The following is a 21,810-nucleotide window of genomic DNA, read 5'->3' on the forward strand; positions in this document are numbered from 1 at the left end:
GTATGTCATCTCCTCTTATATATAGTATATACCTGTATGTCATCTCCTCCTATATATAGTATATACCTGTATGTCATCTCCTCCTATATATAGTATATACCTGTATGTCATCTCCTACTATATATAGTATATACCTGTATGTCATGTCCTCCTGTATATAGTATATACCTGTGTGTCATCTCCCCTGTATATAGTATATATCTGTGTGTCATCTCCTCCTGTATATGGTATATACCTATATGTCATCTTCTATATATAGCATATACCTGTATGTCATCTCCTCCTGTATATAGTATATACCTGTAGGTAATCTGCTCCTGTATATAGTAAGAGATCCAACCAGAGCCAGCATATGGATATAAGCAAGATAAACACCAGACAGGAATTGTATATTAAAAAACACCTTTATTGAATACAGTGGCAATTAGATGTACATTTTACATACTCATAAAAAATCCGCATGAGGAAAGACAAAAATAATAATATATAAAAGAATTTATAAAAATGTAGAAAAACCTGAAGTAAAAGGCTGACCCCAACAGTATATATAAGCCACAAGAGGTGTAGCTCCCACAAAATGTATATAGCCCAACTAAAGCCTTAAAAATAATAAGCAGCACAACAGTATCCGTATATATATGTATGCTGGACTGATAAAGTGCAATGTGCCCAAATATATATATTAAAAAATTGTACAAGAAAAGAAACACAGATATCAGCAGTGTGCAAAAAATAAAGTGTCAATAGTGCAACAATATTTGCCAAAATTGGTGAAAGGATAAGCAAAGAAGATGCTGCCTATACAGACTAGCAAATTGCTCTTAAAAAAAGCAGAAAACAAGGTGCCAAAGTGCAATATAGCCAGATACGGCCGAAAAGGTGCACAGCGCAATATTAAATACGGGCAATGATACTACTCTATTAGTTGGGAGCCGTAGGAATCACTTAAGTCCACCAATAACCAAGAGGATCACAGCAGCCTAAATAATCCAAGCATATGAAGTGGTAGTATGGGGAGCACACTATACCTTAATTGTACAAGCAGATCAGCGGGGTCAGCCCAATCCTCATGCGAACGCGCCCCGACGCGCGTTTCGGATGTAAATCCTTCGTCAGGGGGATGGCTATTAGGGCGCAGAAGCGCCGTTTAAATAGTGTCCCTTTTACTAGCGCCACGGCCCGGGTGTAGGCGGCGCATGCGCGGTCCCTTCATTCCGGCACTTCCGCCGACCACGTCATGCCGCCGGACGTACGGGGGCAGAGTACCCGACGTCTCCATAGCAGCAATGACGCGGAACGGCCGAGTCCCTTCCTGCCGACCGGGCATGCGCACCACCAGAGGCCGTGTCTAGGTGGTGTTGGTAACGTACTTGGACCATATACTACTGAGGGGAAAAGGAAAAAAGGAAATCGGATGTGGATATTATGACATTATCAGGGCAAAGCCCTCTATCCATATAATATGAATGAAAAAAATCATAATATAAGAAAAAATAAATAAGAAAAAAATAATAAGAAAAAAAGGGGCTAAATTAGAAAGGACAAATTATATCTATAAAGAGATTAAAAAGAAAGAGAGATTCAGTGAGCGGGGTTATAGTCGGCGTTCCATCAAGAGGGGCTACAACAGAGCCAAATATACAACACGTCATGAGGCCCTATACGGGAGTCGCCCCCAAAAATCCAATCAGAAGGTGAGATTCATTACCCAATATAATGGCCAAACTGAAATGATGAGATCGTTACTATCTAAATCCTGGGGCATATTACAATCTGATCCCATTTTGTCTCAATATGTGGGTAAGGGTCCGAACATCACGTATCGGAGATCCAAGAACTTGGGTGACTATTTGGTTAAAAGCCATTATGATTGTAAACCAACAATCTCCACATTTCTGGACAACGGCAGACCAAAAAATGGATGTAAAGCATGTGGTAAATGTGTTGCCTGTCCAAATGTAATACGGGCCGAAACATTCACTGACTCTAGTGGGGCTCGGACTTTTAAGATCAAACATGCTATTACATGTGCCACAAAGGCGGTAATTTACTATGCGGTGTGCCCATGTTCATTAATTTATGTGGGAATGACGACAAGGCAATTTAAAGTACGGGTTCGTGAACACGTAAGAGGTATAATGGCTGCCGAGACGGTTGAGAACATATCTGAATTAAAGACTTTGCCAAAGCACTTTAAAATCTATCATAAGAGTGACCCCTCTGGCCTAAAATTTGTGGGAATCGACACCATCATTCTAAATGAACGTGGAGGGGAAATTGGTGTACCACTTGCGAAACTTGAAACCAAGTGGATTTGGTTGTTGGACACAGTTACACCAAAGGGGTTAAACGAAAATATAAGCTTTGCCCCCTTTCTTTAAATTTGACCATCAGTCTGTATGTATATTTTATCTGTTGTTATTATTCGGCTATTGTGTGTTTTTATATAAGTATTTTTAAACTTTTATCTTTTTAATTATTTATGTCCCTTGATCTAGTTTGATTTTTAACTTCTTTTATTTAAACGGCGCTTCTGCGCCCTAATAGCCATCCCCCTGACGAAGGATTTACATCCGAAACGCGCGTCGGGGCGCGTTCGCATGAGGATTGGGCTGACCCCGCTGATCTGCTTGTACAATTAAGGTATAGTGTGCTCCCCATACTACCACTTCATATGCTTGGATTATTTAGGCTGCTGTGATCCCCTTGGTTATTGGTGGACTTAAGTGATTCCTACGGCTCCCAACTAATAGAGTAGTATCATTGCCCGTATTTAATATTGCGCTGTGCACCTTTTCGGCCGTATCTGGCTATATTGCACTTTGGCACCTTGTTTTCTGCTTTTTTTAAGAGCAATTTGCTAGTCTGTATAGGCAGCATCTTCTTTGCTTATCCTTTCACCAATTTTGGCAAATATTGTTGCACTATTGACACTTTATTTTTTGCACACTGCTGATATCTGTGTTTCTTTTCTTGTACAATTTTTTAATATATATATTTGGGCACATTGCACTTTATCAGTCCAGCATACATATATATACGGATACTCTTGTGCTGCTTATTATTTTTAAGGCTTTAGTTGGGCTATATACATTTTGTGGGAGCTACACCTCTTGTGGCTTATATATACTGTTGGGGTCAGCCTTTTACTTCAGGTTTTTCTACATTTTTATAAATTCTTTTATATATTATTATTTTTGTCTTTCCTCATGCGGATTTTTTATGAGTATGTAAAATGTACATCTAATTGCCACTGTATTCAATAAAGGCGTTTTTTAATATACAATTCCTGTCTGGTGTTTATCTTGCTTATATCCATATGCTGGCTCTGGTTGGATCTCTTCCTAGTTAAGTGGGTGTCCACAATTCCTTCCACAACGCACGGGTCACTTTCACAAGACTATTTTACATAGCTTATAGCCTATACTGGCATGCGTATGCATATATAATACCATTGTGTTCTGTGGATTTGTTTATCCTGTATATAGTATATACCTGTGTGTCATCTCCTCCTGTATTTAGTATAAACCTGTATGTCATCTCCTCCTGTATATAGTATGTACCTGTATGTCATCTCCTCCTCTATATAGTATATACCTGTGTGCTATCTCTCCTGTATATAGTATATATCTGTGTGTCATCTCCCCTGTATATAGTATATACCTGTGTGATCTCCTGTATTAGACCTCGTTAACACGTTATTTGCTCAGTATTTTTACCTCAGTATTTGTAAGATAAATTGGCAGCCTGATAAATCCCCAGCCAACAGGAAGCCCTCCCCCTGGCAGTATATATTAGCTCACACATACACATAATAGACAGGTCATGTGACTGACAGCTGCTGTATTTCCTATATGGTACATTTGTTGCTCTTGTAGTTTGTCTGCTTATTAATCAGATTTTTATTTTTGAAGGCTAATACCAGACTTGTGTGTGTTTTAGGGCGAGTTTCGTTTGTCAAGTTGTGTGTGTTGAGTTGTGTGTGGCGACATGCATGTAGCGACTTTTGTGAGATGAGTTTTGTGTGGCAACATGCGTGTAGCAACTTTTTGTGTGTCGAGGTGCATGTAACAGGTTAGTGTAGCAAGTTGTGTGCAGCAAGTTTTGCGCATGGCGAGTTTTGCGCGTGGTGAGTTTTATGTCTGGTGCCTTTTGAGTATGTGCAAGTTTTGTGTGAGGCAACTTTTGCATGTGTTGCAAATTTTGTGCATGTGGCAATTTTACCGCGTGTGCAAGTTTTGCGTGTGGCGAGTTTTCCATGAGGTGAGTTTTGCACTTGTGGCGAGTTTTGCGTGAGCCTAGTTTTTGCATGTGGCGAGTTTTGCGCGTGGCGAGTTTTGAGCGGCGACTTTTGTGTTTCGACTTTTATGTGGCGAGGTTGGTGTATGTGTGGTGAAATGTGTGCTGTGGGTGGTATATGTGTTCAAGCACGTGGTAGTGTGTGGCGCATTTTGTGTGTGTGTTCATATCCCCATGTGTGGTGAGTATCTCATGTCGGGGCCCCACCTTAGCAACTGTACGGTATATACTCTTTGGCGCCATCGCTCTCACTCTTTAAGTCCCCCTTGTTCACATCTGGCAGCTGTCAATTTGCCTCCAACACTTTTCCTTTCACTTTTTTCCCCATTATGTAGATAGGGGCAAAATTGTTTGCTGAATTGGAACGCGCGGGGTTAAAATTTCGCCTCACAATATAGCCTATGACGCTCTCGGGGTCCAGACGTGTGACTGTGCAAAATTTAGTGGCTGTAGCTGCGACGGTGCAGATGCCAGTCCCGGACATACATACACACATACATACACACACACACACATACACACATTCAGCTTTATATAGTAGATTAAATATTAATTTTGCCATTTTGATGGTGAATAAAAGATGAGAAAGCTTAATGTGCTTATAATAAAAGTGCTTTAAGACATATTTTTTGAAGATTACTGACATAATAATAAAATTAATAATGAAAAAAATCCACTTAAAAATAATACAGTACTATGAATAATCATCAAAGAACAAACCTTTACAATTCTAGGACCCAGTCCAGTAAAGTTGATGTCTCCAAATGCATCTGTAGGAATTTCCTTTATATGTTCATTTATGTCCCATGTTCCCTTGCTTTGGAATGGCTCGGTTGTGATAGCGGCATCTATGTGTTGGTCTTTTGAGTATCCACACATGCAGACACTGTTTCTGTTATACAGGAAATGTGAAACTTTTAATGAAATCATCCAACGATCCACTATACTATACTGACTTAACACAATGAATTTGTATATCAATTGATCACATAGGAATCTTTCTTACTTATTAGTGTAGCACTAATGGAGTCTGATTGATGATACAGTTAATACCATTTGATATGCTGGATGTGGAAAGTTTCATCATTACAATGACATTGTAGATGTATAATACAACTAGAGTTTAATACTCTAATTAACAGTACTATGTTTTTACTTTTTAGGATTCTGCATGTGTACTAGGGGAAACAATCAAGAGATGTCAGGACATGTGAAAGCATGTTATATCCAGCAGCCCAATACTCTGTCAGCCACTACTATATCTTTCTGAAGGTGTTCACAGTACGTTAAGCATCTTCAATGTCTTCGACTGTTTGTCTTCCAATTTTAAAAAAATGAATATCACATTGCACAATACATTCCTGTTATTTCCTAACTGAGGTGAAATATGTATTATTGCACTATAATGTTATGAAGTATATTGTATAAAACTAAAGAAAAATAGCTAGCATTCAGGAAATGAGATTCCAACAATAGGATGCATTAAAATATAAGAAAGTATTAAACAAAATAAAATATACCTTGAATCAGTCTTATTAGAGCTTTCGACATAAAACATACATTCTTTCTTTTTAACATGTTCTGCAATCCAGGAGCATATAATTTCCTGCAATAAAGTTATAGTACAGTATTATAAAATAAGGATCAGTTAGGAAATAATGGATTAATAATAATAGTTGATAAGGCAAATCATACTAGGAATAAAGGGCAAGTTGAAGAAATGGTACAGTTTTCAACTACTGGGACATTCAATTTCCCGGCCTATTTACCGATCCCCAAATCCTTTCATGTGTCTCTACTCAAGCCTGTGGTCATCAATCCTTTTTTGAAGATCTTGGTACCAAGACTGCTCCAGTCTGCACTGAAGACATTTTCGAGGTAGCGAACATTCTGGCAGTGGCCACCAAGAGGGTAAGAGGAAAAAACTTTTTTCAGATGGATTGGAAGGGATTTCATCCGGAGGAGAGGTCCTGGGAGACAAGGGATAACATTGATTTCCCTCTTCTCCTGGAGAGATTTCTTGTGGGCTTGAAATAGAGAGGGCCTAAAGGGAGATACTGTAGCTGTACTCTTCTCCGCCAGACATGCCAGCTTACTCACCACTCTGGACTCCGTCCCAACCTTCCTCCTTCCTTCATGTCTGTTGCAAGTCAGGGTGTGCACACAGTGCGCAGATCCCAGTGCACTGTGCTTAGGGCGTGCACTCCCTCTTTCTTAAAGTGGCTGGACGTGCTGTCATAAACTGTCCCCAGCCAATAGCTTGGTGATACCTACTATTTAAGGCACTATGGAGGTGCCTGTGCAATGTGATTAGCTATCCCATAGCATGCTTGCTAGTTGTCAGGTTTCCAAGTACAGTGTATTGGGGAGCTGTGCCTGCACTATACTGTGTGTGTTGCGGGGAGCTGCACTCTATTGTGTGTTGGGGAACTGCAGTATACTGTGTGGGTGGGAACTGCACTATAGTGTGTGTGAGGGGAGCTGCACTATACTGTGTATTGGGGGAGCCGCACCTGCACTATACTGAATGATGCGGGGAGCTGCACTGTACTGTGTGTTGGGGAACTGCACTATACTGTGTGGGGGGAGCTGCACTATACTGTGTGTGGGGGAAACTGCACTATTCTGTGTGTGGGGGGAACTGCACTATACTGTGTATTGGGGAAGCTGCACCTGCACTATACTGCATGTTAGGGGGACTGCACTGTACTATGTGTTGGGGAGCTGCACTATACTGTGTGTGGGGGGAGCTGCACTATACAGTGTGTGGGGGGAACTGCACTATATTGTGCTATAAAGGCACAGATGATTGGCCTCGGGGAGACCAAAACATCCAACACCGCGGAGACACCATCACGTGTTTCTCAACGCAGTGATTCCAGAACACTGCCCCCATCCCTTATGGGAAATATGCAGATGCAAGTAAAGAAGCTGCGGAGACACCATCACGTGTTTCTCGACGCAAGCAGTGAATAGCCAGGCCTTTCCCTGGGAAGGAACAACCACGGGAAGGGCAGCATCCTATGAAGGAAAGCCACCTATGCCAAGCACGTGATGGTGTCTCCGCAGCTTCTTTACCTGCATCTGCATATTTCCCATAAGGGATGGGGGCAGTGTTCTGGAATCACTGCGTTGAGAAACACGTGATGGTGTCTCCGCGGTGTTGGATGTTTTGGTCTCCCCGAGGCCAATCATCTGTGCCTTTATAGCCTTTTTACTAGGCACTGCTCCTAATAACCAGATTCCTACTCCACATTGATGAGGGGCAAAAACCCCGAAACAGCTGTCTGTGGATGGATACCATGCTTGGCATAGGTGGCTTTCCTTCATAGGATGCTGCCCTTCCCGTGGTTGTTCCTTCCCGGGGAAAGGCCTGGCTATTCACTGCTTGCGTCGAGAAACACGTGATGGTGTCTCCGCAGCTTCTTTACTTGCATCTGCATATTTCCCATAAGGGATGGGGGCAGTGTTCTGGAATCACTGCGTTGAGAAACACGTGATGGTGTCTCCGCGGTGTTGGATGTTTTGGTCTCCCCGAGGCCAATCATCTGTGCCTTTATAGCCTTTTTACTAGGCACTGCTCCTAATAGCCAGATTCCTACTCCACACTGATGAGGGGCAAAAACCCCGAAACAGCTGTCTGTGGATGGATACCATGCTTGGCATAGGTGGCTTTCCTTCATAGGATGCTGCCCTTCCCGTGGGTGTTCCTTCCCGGGGAAAGGCCTGGCTATTCACTGCTTGCGTCGAGAAACATGTGATGGTGTCTCCGCAGCTTCTGCACTATATTGTGCATTACGGAAGCTGCACCTGCACTATACTGCATGTTGGGGGAGCTGCTCTGTACTATGTGTTGGGGGAGCTGCACTATACTGTTTGGGGAGGAGCTGCACTATACTGTGTGGGGGGAGCTGCACTATACTGTGTGTGAGGGGAGCTGCACTATACTGTGTGTGAGGGGAGCTGCACTACACTGTGTATTGGAGGAGCTGTGCCTGCACTATACTGTGAGTCGTGGGGAGCTGCACTATACTGTGTGTTGGGGGGGGGGGGCTGCAATTTATTTAAAACTTTGAATCAATACAGTTTGTTACAGAGCCCCCGAACACAATTTTAAAAATCCAAATAGCCCTTGGCAGAAAAAAAGTTCCCAAACCCTGCTGTAGATGTTGGATTGGGATTTTCTATTTGTACAATAGATGAGGTTACCTGCAGAACTGGAGTACAAGCCGACTTGAGAAAATGTATAATACCGCAGGAGATGGACACTGTCAATGTAAGCTATGGAGAGGAGTGTCTTCCGCCCAGGGTAGCTTCTTCAGCTGATAATAAAAACAGCCCAAAATGGACCAAAACATATGCGATCTCACACACATGCATGTAGCCATGTGTTCACACTGTGAGAACCAGAGATTGCATAGCTATACAACACTACCGATACTACGGACACTCCAAAAAGCAGACATAGAAACCAGGAGAAAAAATAGGAGTATACGTCCAAGATTTTTGTATATAAAAATGTATTCAAATTTTATTACATCAAATATATATACAAACACATCACATAACAAAACCAGTACTACATAGTGATCATGAGGGAAAAACTGGAACAACACTGAAAAAACAGCTGGGGACAACCCCTGGAAATGTCCGTATTACCAAATAAGGTGCTACTAGTGCAGATCACATAATGGGTAAGCAGTAAGTTACTTGGAGAAAGTCAGCATTAGGCGCTAAGTTATATGACCCAAATCAGGGGTTACAATCCGGTACAGCGCACTCAGTGCCAACTATCCCTGTCAGAGTCTTACCCATTTTTCGGACCACCAGGAGTTTCCACCGGAGCCCCAACGTGCGTTTCGCATCGGCTTCGTCAGGGGGCAGTGCTGTATTGTGTGTCACACCGGTATTTAAGCCGTCAGTAAACCCCATCAGGTACCACTCATCACGGCGCATGTCCGACGTCAGTGCGCCAGGAATTACAACGCTGCGGCGCACTCCATGACACCGCGTTCCACCAAAGCATCATAACGACGCCAGTGGAATGCAAACGTCACTACCGGGCGCCCCCAGCGATGTCCCGGAATTCAGACCACAAAGGACATGCGCACAGTGGACCCCACCAAAACCCCGCCCATCAGACATCGTGTCAGAGGATAAAAATAATAAAGACACCATAGTACCCTTCTATTTCTATATCCCAAAGGCCCTAAGGGATGCGAGGGGTGCGTACCGTACATATATACTGTAGAACTGTAGATTTAGTATATATATATATATATAGTATAAAATACAAAAGTGCACAGTGCACGTGTAGAAACTTCTGATGGTCATCTTTAAGACATCAAGCAGCAAAATATCTGAAGATCTGGGGTATTGATAAGGTCCGTGCAGGCATCAGGGGAGGTGATCTGAAACGAAAATTAGCACAATGTGAATGTCTTTGGATAACCCTGTTAAACACCATCTCCCCATACGGGTTAAACGAACAATTGAGCTTCAGTTCCTTTTTATAGTGAGTGGATGCTTTCCTGAAACGGAAAGTACTTGCAAGCAGCATAATACAAAGGATAGCTGGTTTACCCAGAATCCTTTGCAGTAGGCGGAGCTATGCAAATCATCTCTTTCCACCCCAGTCTAATCCACAGCGCTTGGAACCGCCAAGCGTGCAATGCTGCGGATTAGTTTCTAAATTTACACAGCCAACCAATTCCTACCTGTGGACACGTGTTTCGGGCTTTAGGCCCTCATCAGCACAGGGCTGGAATTGGTTGGCTGTATGGAGTGGGGCTCGGTGAGCAAGCGATACACACATGCTAGCCACCTTAGGGAGAGACCCAAGTTGGGCTAAATGTAGCGGGACGAAAGAGACCGAAAAGCCCTCTACTTAAAGGAAATACATAGTGGATGCTTTCCTGAAACGGAAAGTACTTGCAAGCAGCATAATACAAAGAATAGCTGGTTTACCCAGAATCCTTTGCAGTAGGCGGAGCTATGCAAATCATCTCTTTCCACCCCAGTCTAATCCACAGCGCTTGGAACCGCCAAGCGTGCAATGCTGCGGATTAGTTTCTAAATTTACACAGCCAACCAATTCCTACCTGTGGACACGTGTTTCGGGCTTTAGGCCCTCATCAGCACAGGGCTGGAATTGGTTGGCTGTATGGAGTGGGGCTCGGTGAGCAAGCGATACACACATGCTAGCCACCTTAGGGAGAGACCCAAGTTGGGCTAAATGTAGCGGGACGAAAGAGACCGAAAAGCCCTCTACTTAAAGGAAATACATAGTGGATGCTTTCCTGAAACGGAAAGTACTTGCAAGCAGCATAATACAAAGAATAGCTGGTTTACCCAGAATCCTTTGCAGTAGGCGGAGCTATGCAAATCATCTCTTTCCACCCCAGTCTAATCCACAGCGCTTGGAACCGCCAAGCGTGCAATGCTGCGGATTAGTTTCTAAATTTACACAGCCAACCAATTCCTACCTGTGGACACGTGTTTCGGGCTTTAGGCCCTCATCAGCACAGGGCTGGAATTGGTTGGCTGTATGGAGTGGGGCTCGGTGAGCAAGCGATACACACATGCTAGCCACCTTAGGGAGAGACCCAAGTTGGGCTAAATGTAGCGGGACGAAAGAGACCGAAAAGCCCTCTACTTAAAGGAAATACATAGTGGATGCTTTCCTGAAACGGAAAGTACTTGCAAGCAGCATAATACAAAGAATAGCTGGTTTACCCAGAATCCTTTGCAGTAGGCGGAGCTATGCAAATCATCTCTTTCCACCCCAGTCTAATCCACAGCGCTTGGAACCGCCAAGCGTGCAATGCTGCGGATTAGTTTCTAAATTTACACAGCCAACCAATTCCTACCTGTGGAGGGCTTTTCGGTCTCTTTCGTCCCGCTACATTTAGCCCAACTTGGGTCTCTCCCTAAGGTGGCTAGCATGTGTGTATTTTTATAGTGAGGCAGTTCCCCGATTAGTTCTTAATGCTTTTTTATTTTTGTGTTTGTCTTTGCGTGTTTATTAATTTGTTTTCTCCTCTTGATTATTCCTTTAGTGTTCTTTAGATGAACCTCATGCTATATGTTTGAATGTCATTATTCCGGTGGATGAGAGACAGTCATCCTAAAGATAGGTGCTGATGTCCAGTGATTCCCCTCCCTCTGGCCCCGCTTGATGTCTTAAATATGACCATCAGATGTTTCTACACGTGCACTGTGCACTTTTGTATTTTATACTGTATATATATATATATATATATATATATATATATATATACACTCAATCTACAGTATATATTTTCATGATGTTAACACTGCATTTCTGCGTTGATTTATGGAGTAATCCATTTATTTCTGCGCTACTTGTCACTTTATGTCTCTTGATGTATTATGTGATTCTTTTTTAGTTTTTTATGTTATGTTTTCACTTTTAGTCTTTTTGCATTTTCGTTTACATTTTGTATGTTTATGGGAGCGATGTAATATGGACGGCTGGTACGCACCCGTCGCATCCCTTAGGGCCTTTGGGATATAGAAATAGAAGGGTACGATGGTGTCTATTATTTTTATCCTCTGACGCGATGTCTGATGGGCGGGGTTTTGGTGGGGTCCACTGTGCGCATGTCCTTTGTGGTCCGAATTCCGGGACATCGCTGGGGGCGCCCGATAGTGATGTTTGCGTTCCACTGGCGTCGTTATGACGCTTTGGTGGAACGCGGTGTCATGGAGTGCGCCGCAGCGTTGTAATTCCTGGCGCACTGACGTCGGACATGCGCAGTGATGAGTGGTACCTGATGGGGTTTACTGACCACTTAAATACCGGTGTGACACACAATACAGCACTGCCCCCTGACGAAGCCGACGTGAAACACGCGTTGGGGCTCCGGTGGAAAATCCTGGTGGTCCGAAAAATGGGTAAGACTCTGACAGGGATAGTTCGCACTGAGTGCGCTGTACCGGATTGTAACCCCTGATTTGGGTCATATAACTTAGCGCCTAATGCTGACTTTCTCCAAGCAACTTACTGCTTACCCATTATGTGATATGCACTAGTAGCACCTTATTTGGTAATACGGACATTTCCAGGGGTTGTCCCCGGCTGTTTTTTCAGTGTTGTTCCAGTTTTTCCCTCATGATCACTATGTAGTACTGGTTTTGTTATGTGATGTGTTTGTATATACAGTTAGGGCCAGAAATATTTGGACAGTGACACAAGTTTTGTTATTTTAGCTGTTTACAAAAACATGTTCAGAAATACAATTATATATATAATATGGGCTGAAAGTGCACACTCCCAGCTGCAATATGATAGTTTCCACATACAAATCGGAGAAAGGGTTTAGGAATCATAGCTCTGTAATGCATAGCGTCCTCTTTTTCAAGGGACCAAAAGTAATTGGACAATGGACTCTAAGGGCTGCAATTAACTCTGAAGGCGTCTCCCTCGTTAACCTGTAATCAATGAAGTAGTTAAAAGGTCAGGGGTGGATTCCAGGTGTGTGGTTTTGCATTTGGAAGCTGTTGCTGTGAGCAGACAACATGCGGTCAAAGGAACTCTCAATTGAGGTGAAGCAGAACATCCTGAGGCTGAAAAAAAAGAAAAAATCCATCAGAGAGATAGCAGACATGCTTGGAGTAGCAAAATCAACAGTTGGGTACATTCTGAGAAAAAAGGAATTGACTGGTGAGCTTGGGAACTCAAAAAGGCCTGGGCGTCCACGGATGACAACAGTGGTGGATGATCGCCGCATACTTAATTTGGTGAAGAAGAACCTGTTCACAACATCAACTGAAGTCCAGAACACTCTCAGTGAAGTAGGTGTATCTGTCTCTAAGTCAACAGTAAAGAGAAGACTCCATGACAGTAAATACAAAGGGTTCACATCTAGATGCAAACCATTCATTAATACCAAAAATAGACAGGCCAGAGTTAAATTTGCAGAAAAACACCTCAAGAAGCCAGCTCAGTTCTGGAAAAGTATTCTATGGACAGATGAGACAAAGATCAACCTGTACCAGAATGATGGGAAGAAAAAAGTTTGGAGAAGAAAGGGAACGGCACATGATCCAAGGCACACCACATCCTCTGTAAAACATGGTGGAGGCAACGTGATGGCATGGGCATGCATGGCTTTCAATGGCGCTGGGTCACTTGTGTTTATTGATGACATAAGAGCAGACAAGAGTAGCCGGATGAATTCTGAAGTGTACCGGGATACACTTTCAGCCCAGATTCAGCCAAATGCTGCAAAGTTGATTGGACGGCGCTTCATAGTACAGATGGACAATGACCCCAAGCATACAGCCAAAGCTACCCAGGAGTTCATGAGTGCCAAAAAGTGGAACATTCTGCACTGGCCAAGTCAATCTCCAGATCTAAACCCAATTGAGCATGCATTTCACTTGCTGAAATCCAGACTTAAGACGGAAAGACCCACAAACAAGCAAGACCTGAAGGCTGCGGCTGTAAAGGCCTGGCAAAGCATTAAGAAGGAGGAAACCCAGCGTTTGGTGATGTCCATGGGTTCCAGACTTAAGGCAGTGATTGCCTCCAAAGGATTTGCAACAAAATATTGAAAATAAAAATATTTTGTTTGGGTTATGTTTATTTGTCCAATTACTTTTGACCTCCTAAAATGTGGAGTGTTTGTAAAGAAATGTGTACAATTCCTACATTTTCTATCAGATATTTTTGTTCAACCCTTCAAATTAAACGTTACAATCTGCACTTGAATTCTGTTGTAGAGGTTTCATTTCAAATCCAATGTGGTGGCATGCAGAGCCCAACTCGCGAAAATTGTGTCACTGTCCAAATATTTCTGGCCCTAACTGTATATTTGATGTAATAAAATTAGAATACATTTTTATATACAAAAATCTTGGACGTATACTCCTATTTTTTTCCCTGGTTTCTATAGCTTCTTCAGCTGACCCTAGGCTCTAGAGTTTCCCGGTTTCTCTGGGCAGGATCGAATAAGATGTTCTGGACTGACGGTGCTAAGATATCTTCACCTGGTCAATTTTCATAGATTCTAAGAGTGGTGCCGAAGCTGAGGCTTGCTGTGTGACTGGCCTTTGGAAGGTTGAGGCTAGACGACAGATCTTCTTTCGCATCACCTCTTTGGATCACTCCTGAAACCTGATTTCTATTTGGGTTGCCAGGAACACCAGATCATCCAACAAGGTGGGTATATCAAGACTGGTCAGCTCATCCTTGATTCACCCAGAATGGCCCTACCAGAAGGTAGTCACCAGTAGGGTTGAGCGACCTTGACCTTTTTAGAGTCGAGCCGTGTTTCACGAAACCCGACTATCTTAAAAGTCGAGTCGAGAGGAATCGGCCGATTATCGCGAAAAGTCAGGTATCGACCGAAACACGAAACCCAATGCAAGTCAATGGGGGAGCATAGTCGGCAGTGAGTGGAGGCCAGGAAAACACCTACACTGCCCATTTTAATGGCAAAAACATCCATTCTTGTTACAGAAGCTTGTCAATCGTAATTTAGCTTATAATAATTGGAAGGCATTTGAAATTGGGGGTCATTTGGCTAAAGTTGTGGGGGGTAGGGCTGGTTCAAGTAATTAGTGGGCCAGCATTGGTCTGGTCAGTGGAGAACTATTGGAAGGAAGGACCGCAGACAGGCTTCGAAGGCCTAACATAAAAAAATTGGGCTGTAGGCACTTTTAAATAGGTTCCAGGGGTACACGGGCAGCAGTGGTCTGGTCAGTGGAGGAGTAGTAGAAAGAAGGGACCGCAGACAGGCTTCGAAGGCCTAACATAAAAAAATTGGGCTGTGGGCACTTTAACATTGGTTCCAGGGGAACACGGGCAGCAGTAGACAGGTCAGTGGAGGCCTAGTGGAAGGAGGGACCGCATGTTAGAAGTCGAGTTTCCTCTGCTGCACAGGAGGAATCTTGATCCGTGTCTGCTGCGGTCTCCCATTCTGCATCGGCCGCAGTGGGGTCTGCTCAGCAGAGGCGTCGCTCCCAGCGTCTTGCTGGGACTGATTCTGTGCAGAGGGTTACTGCTGCCTTTTCTGGCTCTCCTGTTGTACCCTGCACTGATCTGCGGCGAGCAGGCTTCTCTGGGACTAAGTCCTTATTTTCACACTCTGAGCATGCCCAGGGCAAGATCTCCCGTTGGAGATCGAGGGTCACATGCTCAGGTACTGCAGCACATTCCATTGGTCTTCCAGGAAGGTCCTTTTTGGAAGTGCATTTGAACAGCAAGGTTGATTGCTGTTGAGGGGAACTAGAGAAAAAAAAAATCTATAAATCTTCAGCAGAGCGAGTGTGAGCGAGCTGAGTGTGGCCTGAGTGTAAGTGTGGACGGCGGTAAGTGTGACTTGTGATTCAGTGACTTTGGAGTCAGGGAGTTTCCAAGGGAGGAATTACTGAATTGCTGTCTGATTTTTATTAATACTTTGTATTTATTTTTATTTTTTTTATTGAACTGTTCTGTCTGGTGCAATCCCCATTAGGAAATGTGCTCCACGATTGTTAATGCCATCCAGTGCACATCTTGCCACATGTATGCAGTCCTTGAGCAGCCGATCGAGGGTGCATACTGCTGTGCGAGATGTGAGCACGTTGTGCATTTGGAAACCCAGATTCTGACTCTAAATGTGCAGCTGGCAACACTGAGATCCATAGACAATATGGAGAGGAGTCTTCTGCTCACGGAGCAGACGCTCAATGGGACAGATGAGGGGGGGATGGTGGGATGGAGCTGCAGGAAAATGAAGTAGCAAGCTGGGTGACAGTTAGGAAGCGGGGTAGAGGAAAGAGTGCCAGGGAGGCTAGTCCTGATCTGGAACACCCCAATAAGTTTGCTAAGTTGGCAGATGAGGGGGGTGCCAGTACAGGGGTAGCACTGCTGCAGCCAGGCATGTCCTCTGAAAGCCGGAGGAGTGACTGCTCCAGTAAGGAGGGAAATAGGAGAGCAGGGCAGGCCACACAGGTTCTGGTAGTGGGCGATTCAATTATTAGGGGAACAGATAGGGCAATCTGTCACAAAGACAGGGATTGTCGAACGGTGTGCTGCCTACCTGGCGCTCGAGTCCAAAACATCGCTGATCGGGTGGACAGATTATTGGGAGGGGCTGGTGAGGACCCAGCGGTCATGGTGCACATTGGCACTAATGACAAAGTTAGAGGTAGGTGGAAGGTCCTTAAAGATGATTTCAGGGAATTAGGCTGCAAGCTGAAAGCAAGGACCTCCAACGTGGTATTTTCTGAAATACTGCCGGTACCACGTGCCACGCCAGAGAGGCAACGGGAGATTAGGGAGATTAATAAGTGGCTCAAAAATTGGTGTAGGAAAGAGGGGTTTGGGTTCCTGCAGAACTGGGCCGACTTCTCAGTTGGCTACAAGCTCTACGCTAGGGACGGGCTGCACCTCAATGGGGAGGGTGCAGCTGTGCTGGGGGAGAGAATGGCTAGAAGGTTGGAGGAGTGTTTAAACTAGGAATTGGGGGGGAGGGTATTCATTTTATAGGAGGGGAAGATAGTGCAGACAGAGACCTGGGCACAAATAAGGAAGTTGGGGGTGGTGGTGGCATGGGGGGTGGGGTTAGAACAGTTAATAATTTAAGAAATAGAAGTACAGAGAGGAACATAAAGTGCATGTATACTAATGCCAGAAGCCTCGCCAACAAAATGGACGAATTAGAACTAATGTTGTTGGAGCATAATTATGACATGGTGGGGATATCTGAAACGTGGCTGGATGAGAGCCATGACTGGGCTGTTAACTTGCAGGGCTATAGCCTGTTCAGAAATGACCGTACAGATAAGCGAGGGGGAGGGGTGTGTCTATATGTAAAATCATCCTTAAAACCCATCCTGCGCGATAATATAGGTGAATTTAATGAAAATGTAGAATCCCTGTGGGTGGAGATAAGGGGAGGGGGAACAAATAATAAATTACTGATAGGGGTTTGTTATAAATCTCCAAAAATAATGGAAGCAATGGAGAATATGCTCGTAAAGCAAATAGATGAAGCTGCGACTCAAGGAGAAGTCATTATTATGGGGGACTTTAACTACGCTGAAATAGAATGGGGAACAGAAACCTGCAGTTCCAGCAAAGGTAATCGGTTTTTGACAATTATGAGAGACAATTACCTTTCACAACTGGTTCAGGACCCAACAAGAAGGGGGGCACTGCTAGACCTAATATTAACCAACAGGCCAGACCGCATATCAAATATAAGGGTTGGGGGTCACTTGGGAAATAGCGATCACAAAATAATAAGTTTTCATGTATCCTTTAAAAAGATGTGTAGTAGAGGGGTTACAAGGACACTAAACTTCAGGAGGGCAAATTTCCAACGGATGAGAGATGATCTTGGTGCAATTAAATGGGACAATATCCTGAGACACAAAAATACACAAAGAAAATGGGAGACGTTTATTAGCATCCTGGATAGGACCTGTGCACAGTATATACCGTATGGGAATAAACATACTAGAAATAGGAGGAAACCAATATGGCTAAATAGAGCTGTAAGGGGCGCAATAAGTGACAAAAAGAAAGCATTTAGAGAATTAAAGGAAGTAGGTAGTGAGGAGGCATTAAATAAATACAGAAAATTAAATAAATTCTGTAAAAAGCAAATCAAGGCAGCAAAGATTGAGACAGAGAGACTCATTGCCAGAGAGAGAAAAAATAATTATAAAATATTATTTAACTACATAAATAGTAAGAAACTAAAAAATGATAGTGTTGGCCCCCTTAAAAATAGTCTGGGTGAGATGGTGGATGAGGATGAGGAAAAAGCCAATATGCTAAATGACTTTTTTTCATCAGTATTTACACAAGAAAATCCCATGGCAGACAAAATGTCTAGTGATAAAAATTCCCAATTAAATGTCACCTGCTTAACCCAGCAGGAAGTGCGGCGGCGTCTAAAAATCACTAAAATTGACAAATCTCCGGGCCCGGATGGGATACACCCTCGAGTACTGCAGGAATTAAGTACAGTCATTGATAGACCATTATTTTTAATCTTTAAAGACTCCATAATAACAGGGTCTGTGCCGCAGGACTGGCGTATAGCAAATGTGGTGCCAATATTCAAAAAGGGAACAAAAACTGAACTCGGAAATTATAGGCCAGTAAGCTTAACCTCTACTGTGGGTAAAATCCTGGAGGGCATTCTAAGGGACGCTATACTGGAGTATCTGAAGAGGAATAACCTCATGACCCAGTATCAGCACGGGTTTACTAGGGACCGTTCATGTCAGACTAATTTGATCAGTTTCTATGAAGAGGTAAGTTCCGGATTGGACCAAGGGAACCCAGTGGATGTAGTGTATATGGACTTTTCAAAAGCTTTTGATACGGTGCCACACAAAAGGTTGATACATAAAATGAGAATAATGGGGATAGGGGAAAATATGTGCAAGTGGGTTGAGAGCTGGCTCAGGGATAGGAAACAAAGGGTGGTTATTAATGGAGCACACTCGGACTGGGTAGCGGTTAGCAGTGGGGTACCACAGGGGTCAGTATTGGGCCCTCTTCTTTTTAACATATTTATTAATGACCTTGTAGGGGGCATTCAGAGTAGAATTTCAATATTTGCAGATGACACTAAACTCTGCAGGGTAATCAATACAGAGGAGGACAATTTTATATTACAGGATGATTTATGTAAACTAGAAGCTTGGGCTGATAAATGGCAAATGAGCTTTAATGGGGATAAATGTAAGGTCATGCACTTGGGTAGAAGTAATATGATGTATAATTATGTGCTTAATTCTAAAACTCTGGGCAAAACCGTCAAAGAAAAAGACCTGGGTGTATGGGTGGATGACAAACTTAAATTCAGTGGCCAGTGTCAGGCAGCGGCTACAAAGGCAAATAAAATAATGGGATGCATTAAAAGAGGCATAGATGCTCATGAGGAGAACATAATTTTGCCTCTATACAAGTCACTAGTTCGACCATACTTAGAATACTGTGCACAGTTCTGATCTCCGGTGTATAAGAAAGACATAGCTGAACTAGAGTGGGTGCAGAGAAGAGCGACCAAGGTTATTAGAGGACTGGGGGGTCTGCAATACCAAGATAGGTTATTACACTTGGGGCTATTTAGTTTGGAAAAACGAAGACTAAGGGGTGATCTTATTTTAATGTATAAATATATGAGGGGACAGTACAAAGACCTTTCTGATGATCTTTTTAATCATAGACCTGAAACAGGGACAAGGGGGCATCCTCTGCGGTTGGAGGAAAAAAGGTTTAAGCATAATAACAGACGCGGATTCTTTACTGTAAGAGCAGTGAGACTATGGAACTCTCTGCCGTATGATGTTGTAATGAGTGATTCATTACTTAAATTTAAGAGGGGACTGGATACCTTTCTGGAAAAGTATAATGTTACAGGGTATATACACTAGATTCCTTGATAGGGCGTTGATCCAGGGAACTAGTCTGATTGCCGTATGTGGAGTCGGGAAGGAATTTTTTTCCCCAATGTGGAGCTTACTCTTTGCCACATGGGTTTTTTTTGCCTTCCTCTGGATCAACATGTTAGGGCATGTTAGGTTAGGCTATGGGTTGAACTAGATGGACATATAGTCTTCCTTCAACCTTAATAACTATGTAACTATGTAACTATGAAAGGGCAAAACTTCGGTAGCAGCTTCCTGTGCTGCAACTATATAAACTGCGCATAACCGCACGGCCATGCGCTAGTATTGTCTTGTAAATATGTGTGTGCGTTGTGAGTGAAAGTCGCTCTTTAAATAACCCTCCCTATTGGATGACTGTTCGCGGAAGGTGTATGTTTGCTATCTAGCGCCCGACTTATCCAACAGCACGTAACACACATTACAGCTACCAGTTGCTGTGTCCGCCAGTACGGCGCCGTGCGCTTGCTCTGCGCTTTCCTGACCCAAGCCTGGGTGGTTAGTGGCGTCCGTCAGTGCGGCACCGCATGCACTCTTGTGCCTTTATATTATTATTTATGTTCCTCTGACACCCCACAGTTGCGGTGTCGAGCGCATGGGGTCTTCTGAACTCAAATCCTCAGTCTCGGGTTTGAGATTAGTGACTCCATGCTTGCGCTCTATGTGCGGTACTGCGGTCCTGTGACGCAACAGGGTCGCTTCCTTCACACAGGGTGAAGCTAACCCATGTGTGTATTCTTATAGTACCGCCATATAGTCCGTCTTTACTAGCAGCAGGGTTTTTACCTGCACGGTGGACCTCGGACTGCGAACGCACCTAGTTCCATTTCATCTTGTACTTGGTGCGTTCCGCCAGTCCTTAACACCGCAGACAGGCTTCGAAGGCCTAACATAATAAATTAGGGCTGGGGGCACTTTGAATTCTCTTGCAGGGGTACACAGGCAGTGGGCACCATTGGTGTTGTCAGCGGCGGCCGATTGTAATGAGTGTCTGCCAGTTAGTAGTCCCAAAAAATCAATACATGTTAATGTCTCGCATTACAACAAAAAAAAAAGGATGCAATCATTAGGTACAGGGTTGGGCTCCTCTGCGTAGTTTCAGACCTAGTAATTTTGCACAAAGTATTTACTTGGGTAAATATAGGACACTGCCCCTGACTATGTTAAGTACCATCATACATGTCAACACAATGGTATTGTCAGTGGCAGTAATTTACGGATGTCAGCGCATAGACTAAACATAGGTGTAACTGTGAGAGATAATTGTGCAAGTGGTAGAGCAATGTTTGAGCTGGGGGTGGGTGAACTCTCTTGTGGCCGGCGGTACATGCCCAGGGCCCCTCATGTTACAACAGTGTGTCTGACGTTGGGTGCGCACCACCACCGCCAGAGACACTTTATTGTACTATGAGGGACCCAGTGGCAGTGCCGTAGACCAAAAGCGGGCACACCCACCTCTTCAGACAAACAGCACTCTCACGGGTGCTTGCGCCAAGTGGCAATACCACGGCCCCGTGTGGGGAGTTTGGCCATTTAGGGAGGTGTAAACATGTCGTATGCTGGACAATCAGCTGCTGCAAATTACGAGATTGGTAAAGTCATTCAGAGTAGTCCACAGGCAATACCTTTTCATAGGAAAGCTAGGTGTCGGCCGGGAAAGGTGGGGCAAAAGAATTCGAAATCCAGTTGTGGTTCATTTTAATGAAGGTTAGATCATCAACATTTTGGGTGGCGAGACGAGTCCTTTTTTCGGTTAATATTGAACCTGCAGCACTGAATACTCTTTCTGATAGGACACTAGCTGCCGGGCAAGCAAGCTCCTGCAATGCATATTCTGCCAATTCTGGCCAGGTGTCTATTTTGGATGCCCAGTAATCAAATGGGAATGACGGTTGAGGTAGAACATCGATAAGGGATGAAAAATAGTTAGCAACCATACTGGACAAATGTTGTCTCCTGTCACTTTGAATTGATGCAGCAGTACCTGTCCTGTCTGCGGTCATAGCAAAATCACTCCACAACCTGGTCAGAAAACCCCTCTGTCCAACGCCACTTCTGATTTCAGCACCTCTAACACTTCTGTTCTGCTGCCCC

General features: G+C 43.8%; 1 protein-coding gene across 1 annotated transcript in view; it reads right to left on the minus strand.

Annotated features, from left to right (window-relative positions):
• Positions 1–21,810, minus strand: part of TRPM2 (transient receptor potential cation channel subfamily M member 2) — a 1,329,765-nt gene that overhangs the window by 1,161,686 nt on the left and 146,269 nt on the right. The window contains exons 3-4 of the mRNA XM_069733764.1: positions 5,820–5,905; positions 5,020–5,191 (exon numbers count right to left, since the gene is read on the minus strand). Coding sequence (XP_069589865.1) covers positions 5,020–5,191; positions 5,820–5,905 — 258 coding nt within the window. The remainder of the gene's footprint in view (positions 1–5,019; positions 5,192–5,819; positions 5,906–21,810) is intronic.

Source organism: Ranitomeya imitator, chromosome 7, assembly GCF_032444005.1.
Source record: "Ranitomeya imitator isolate aRanImi1 chromosome 7, aRanImi1.pri, whole genome shotgun sequence".
NCBI classification, from domain to species: Eukaryota; Metazoa; Chordata; class Amphibia; order Anura; family Dendrobatidae; genus Ranitomeya; species Ranitomeya imitator.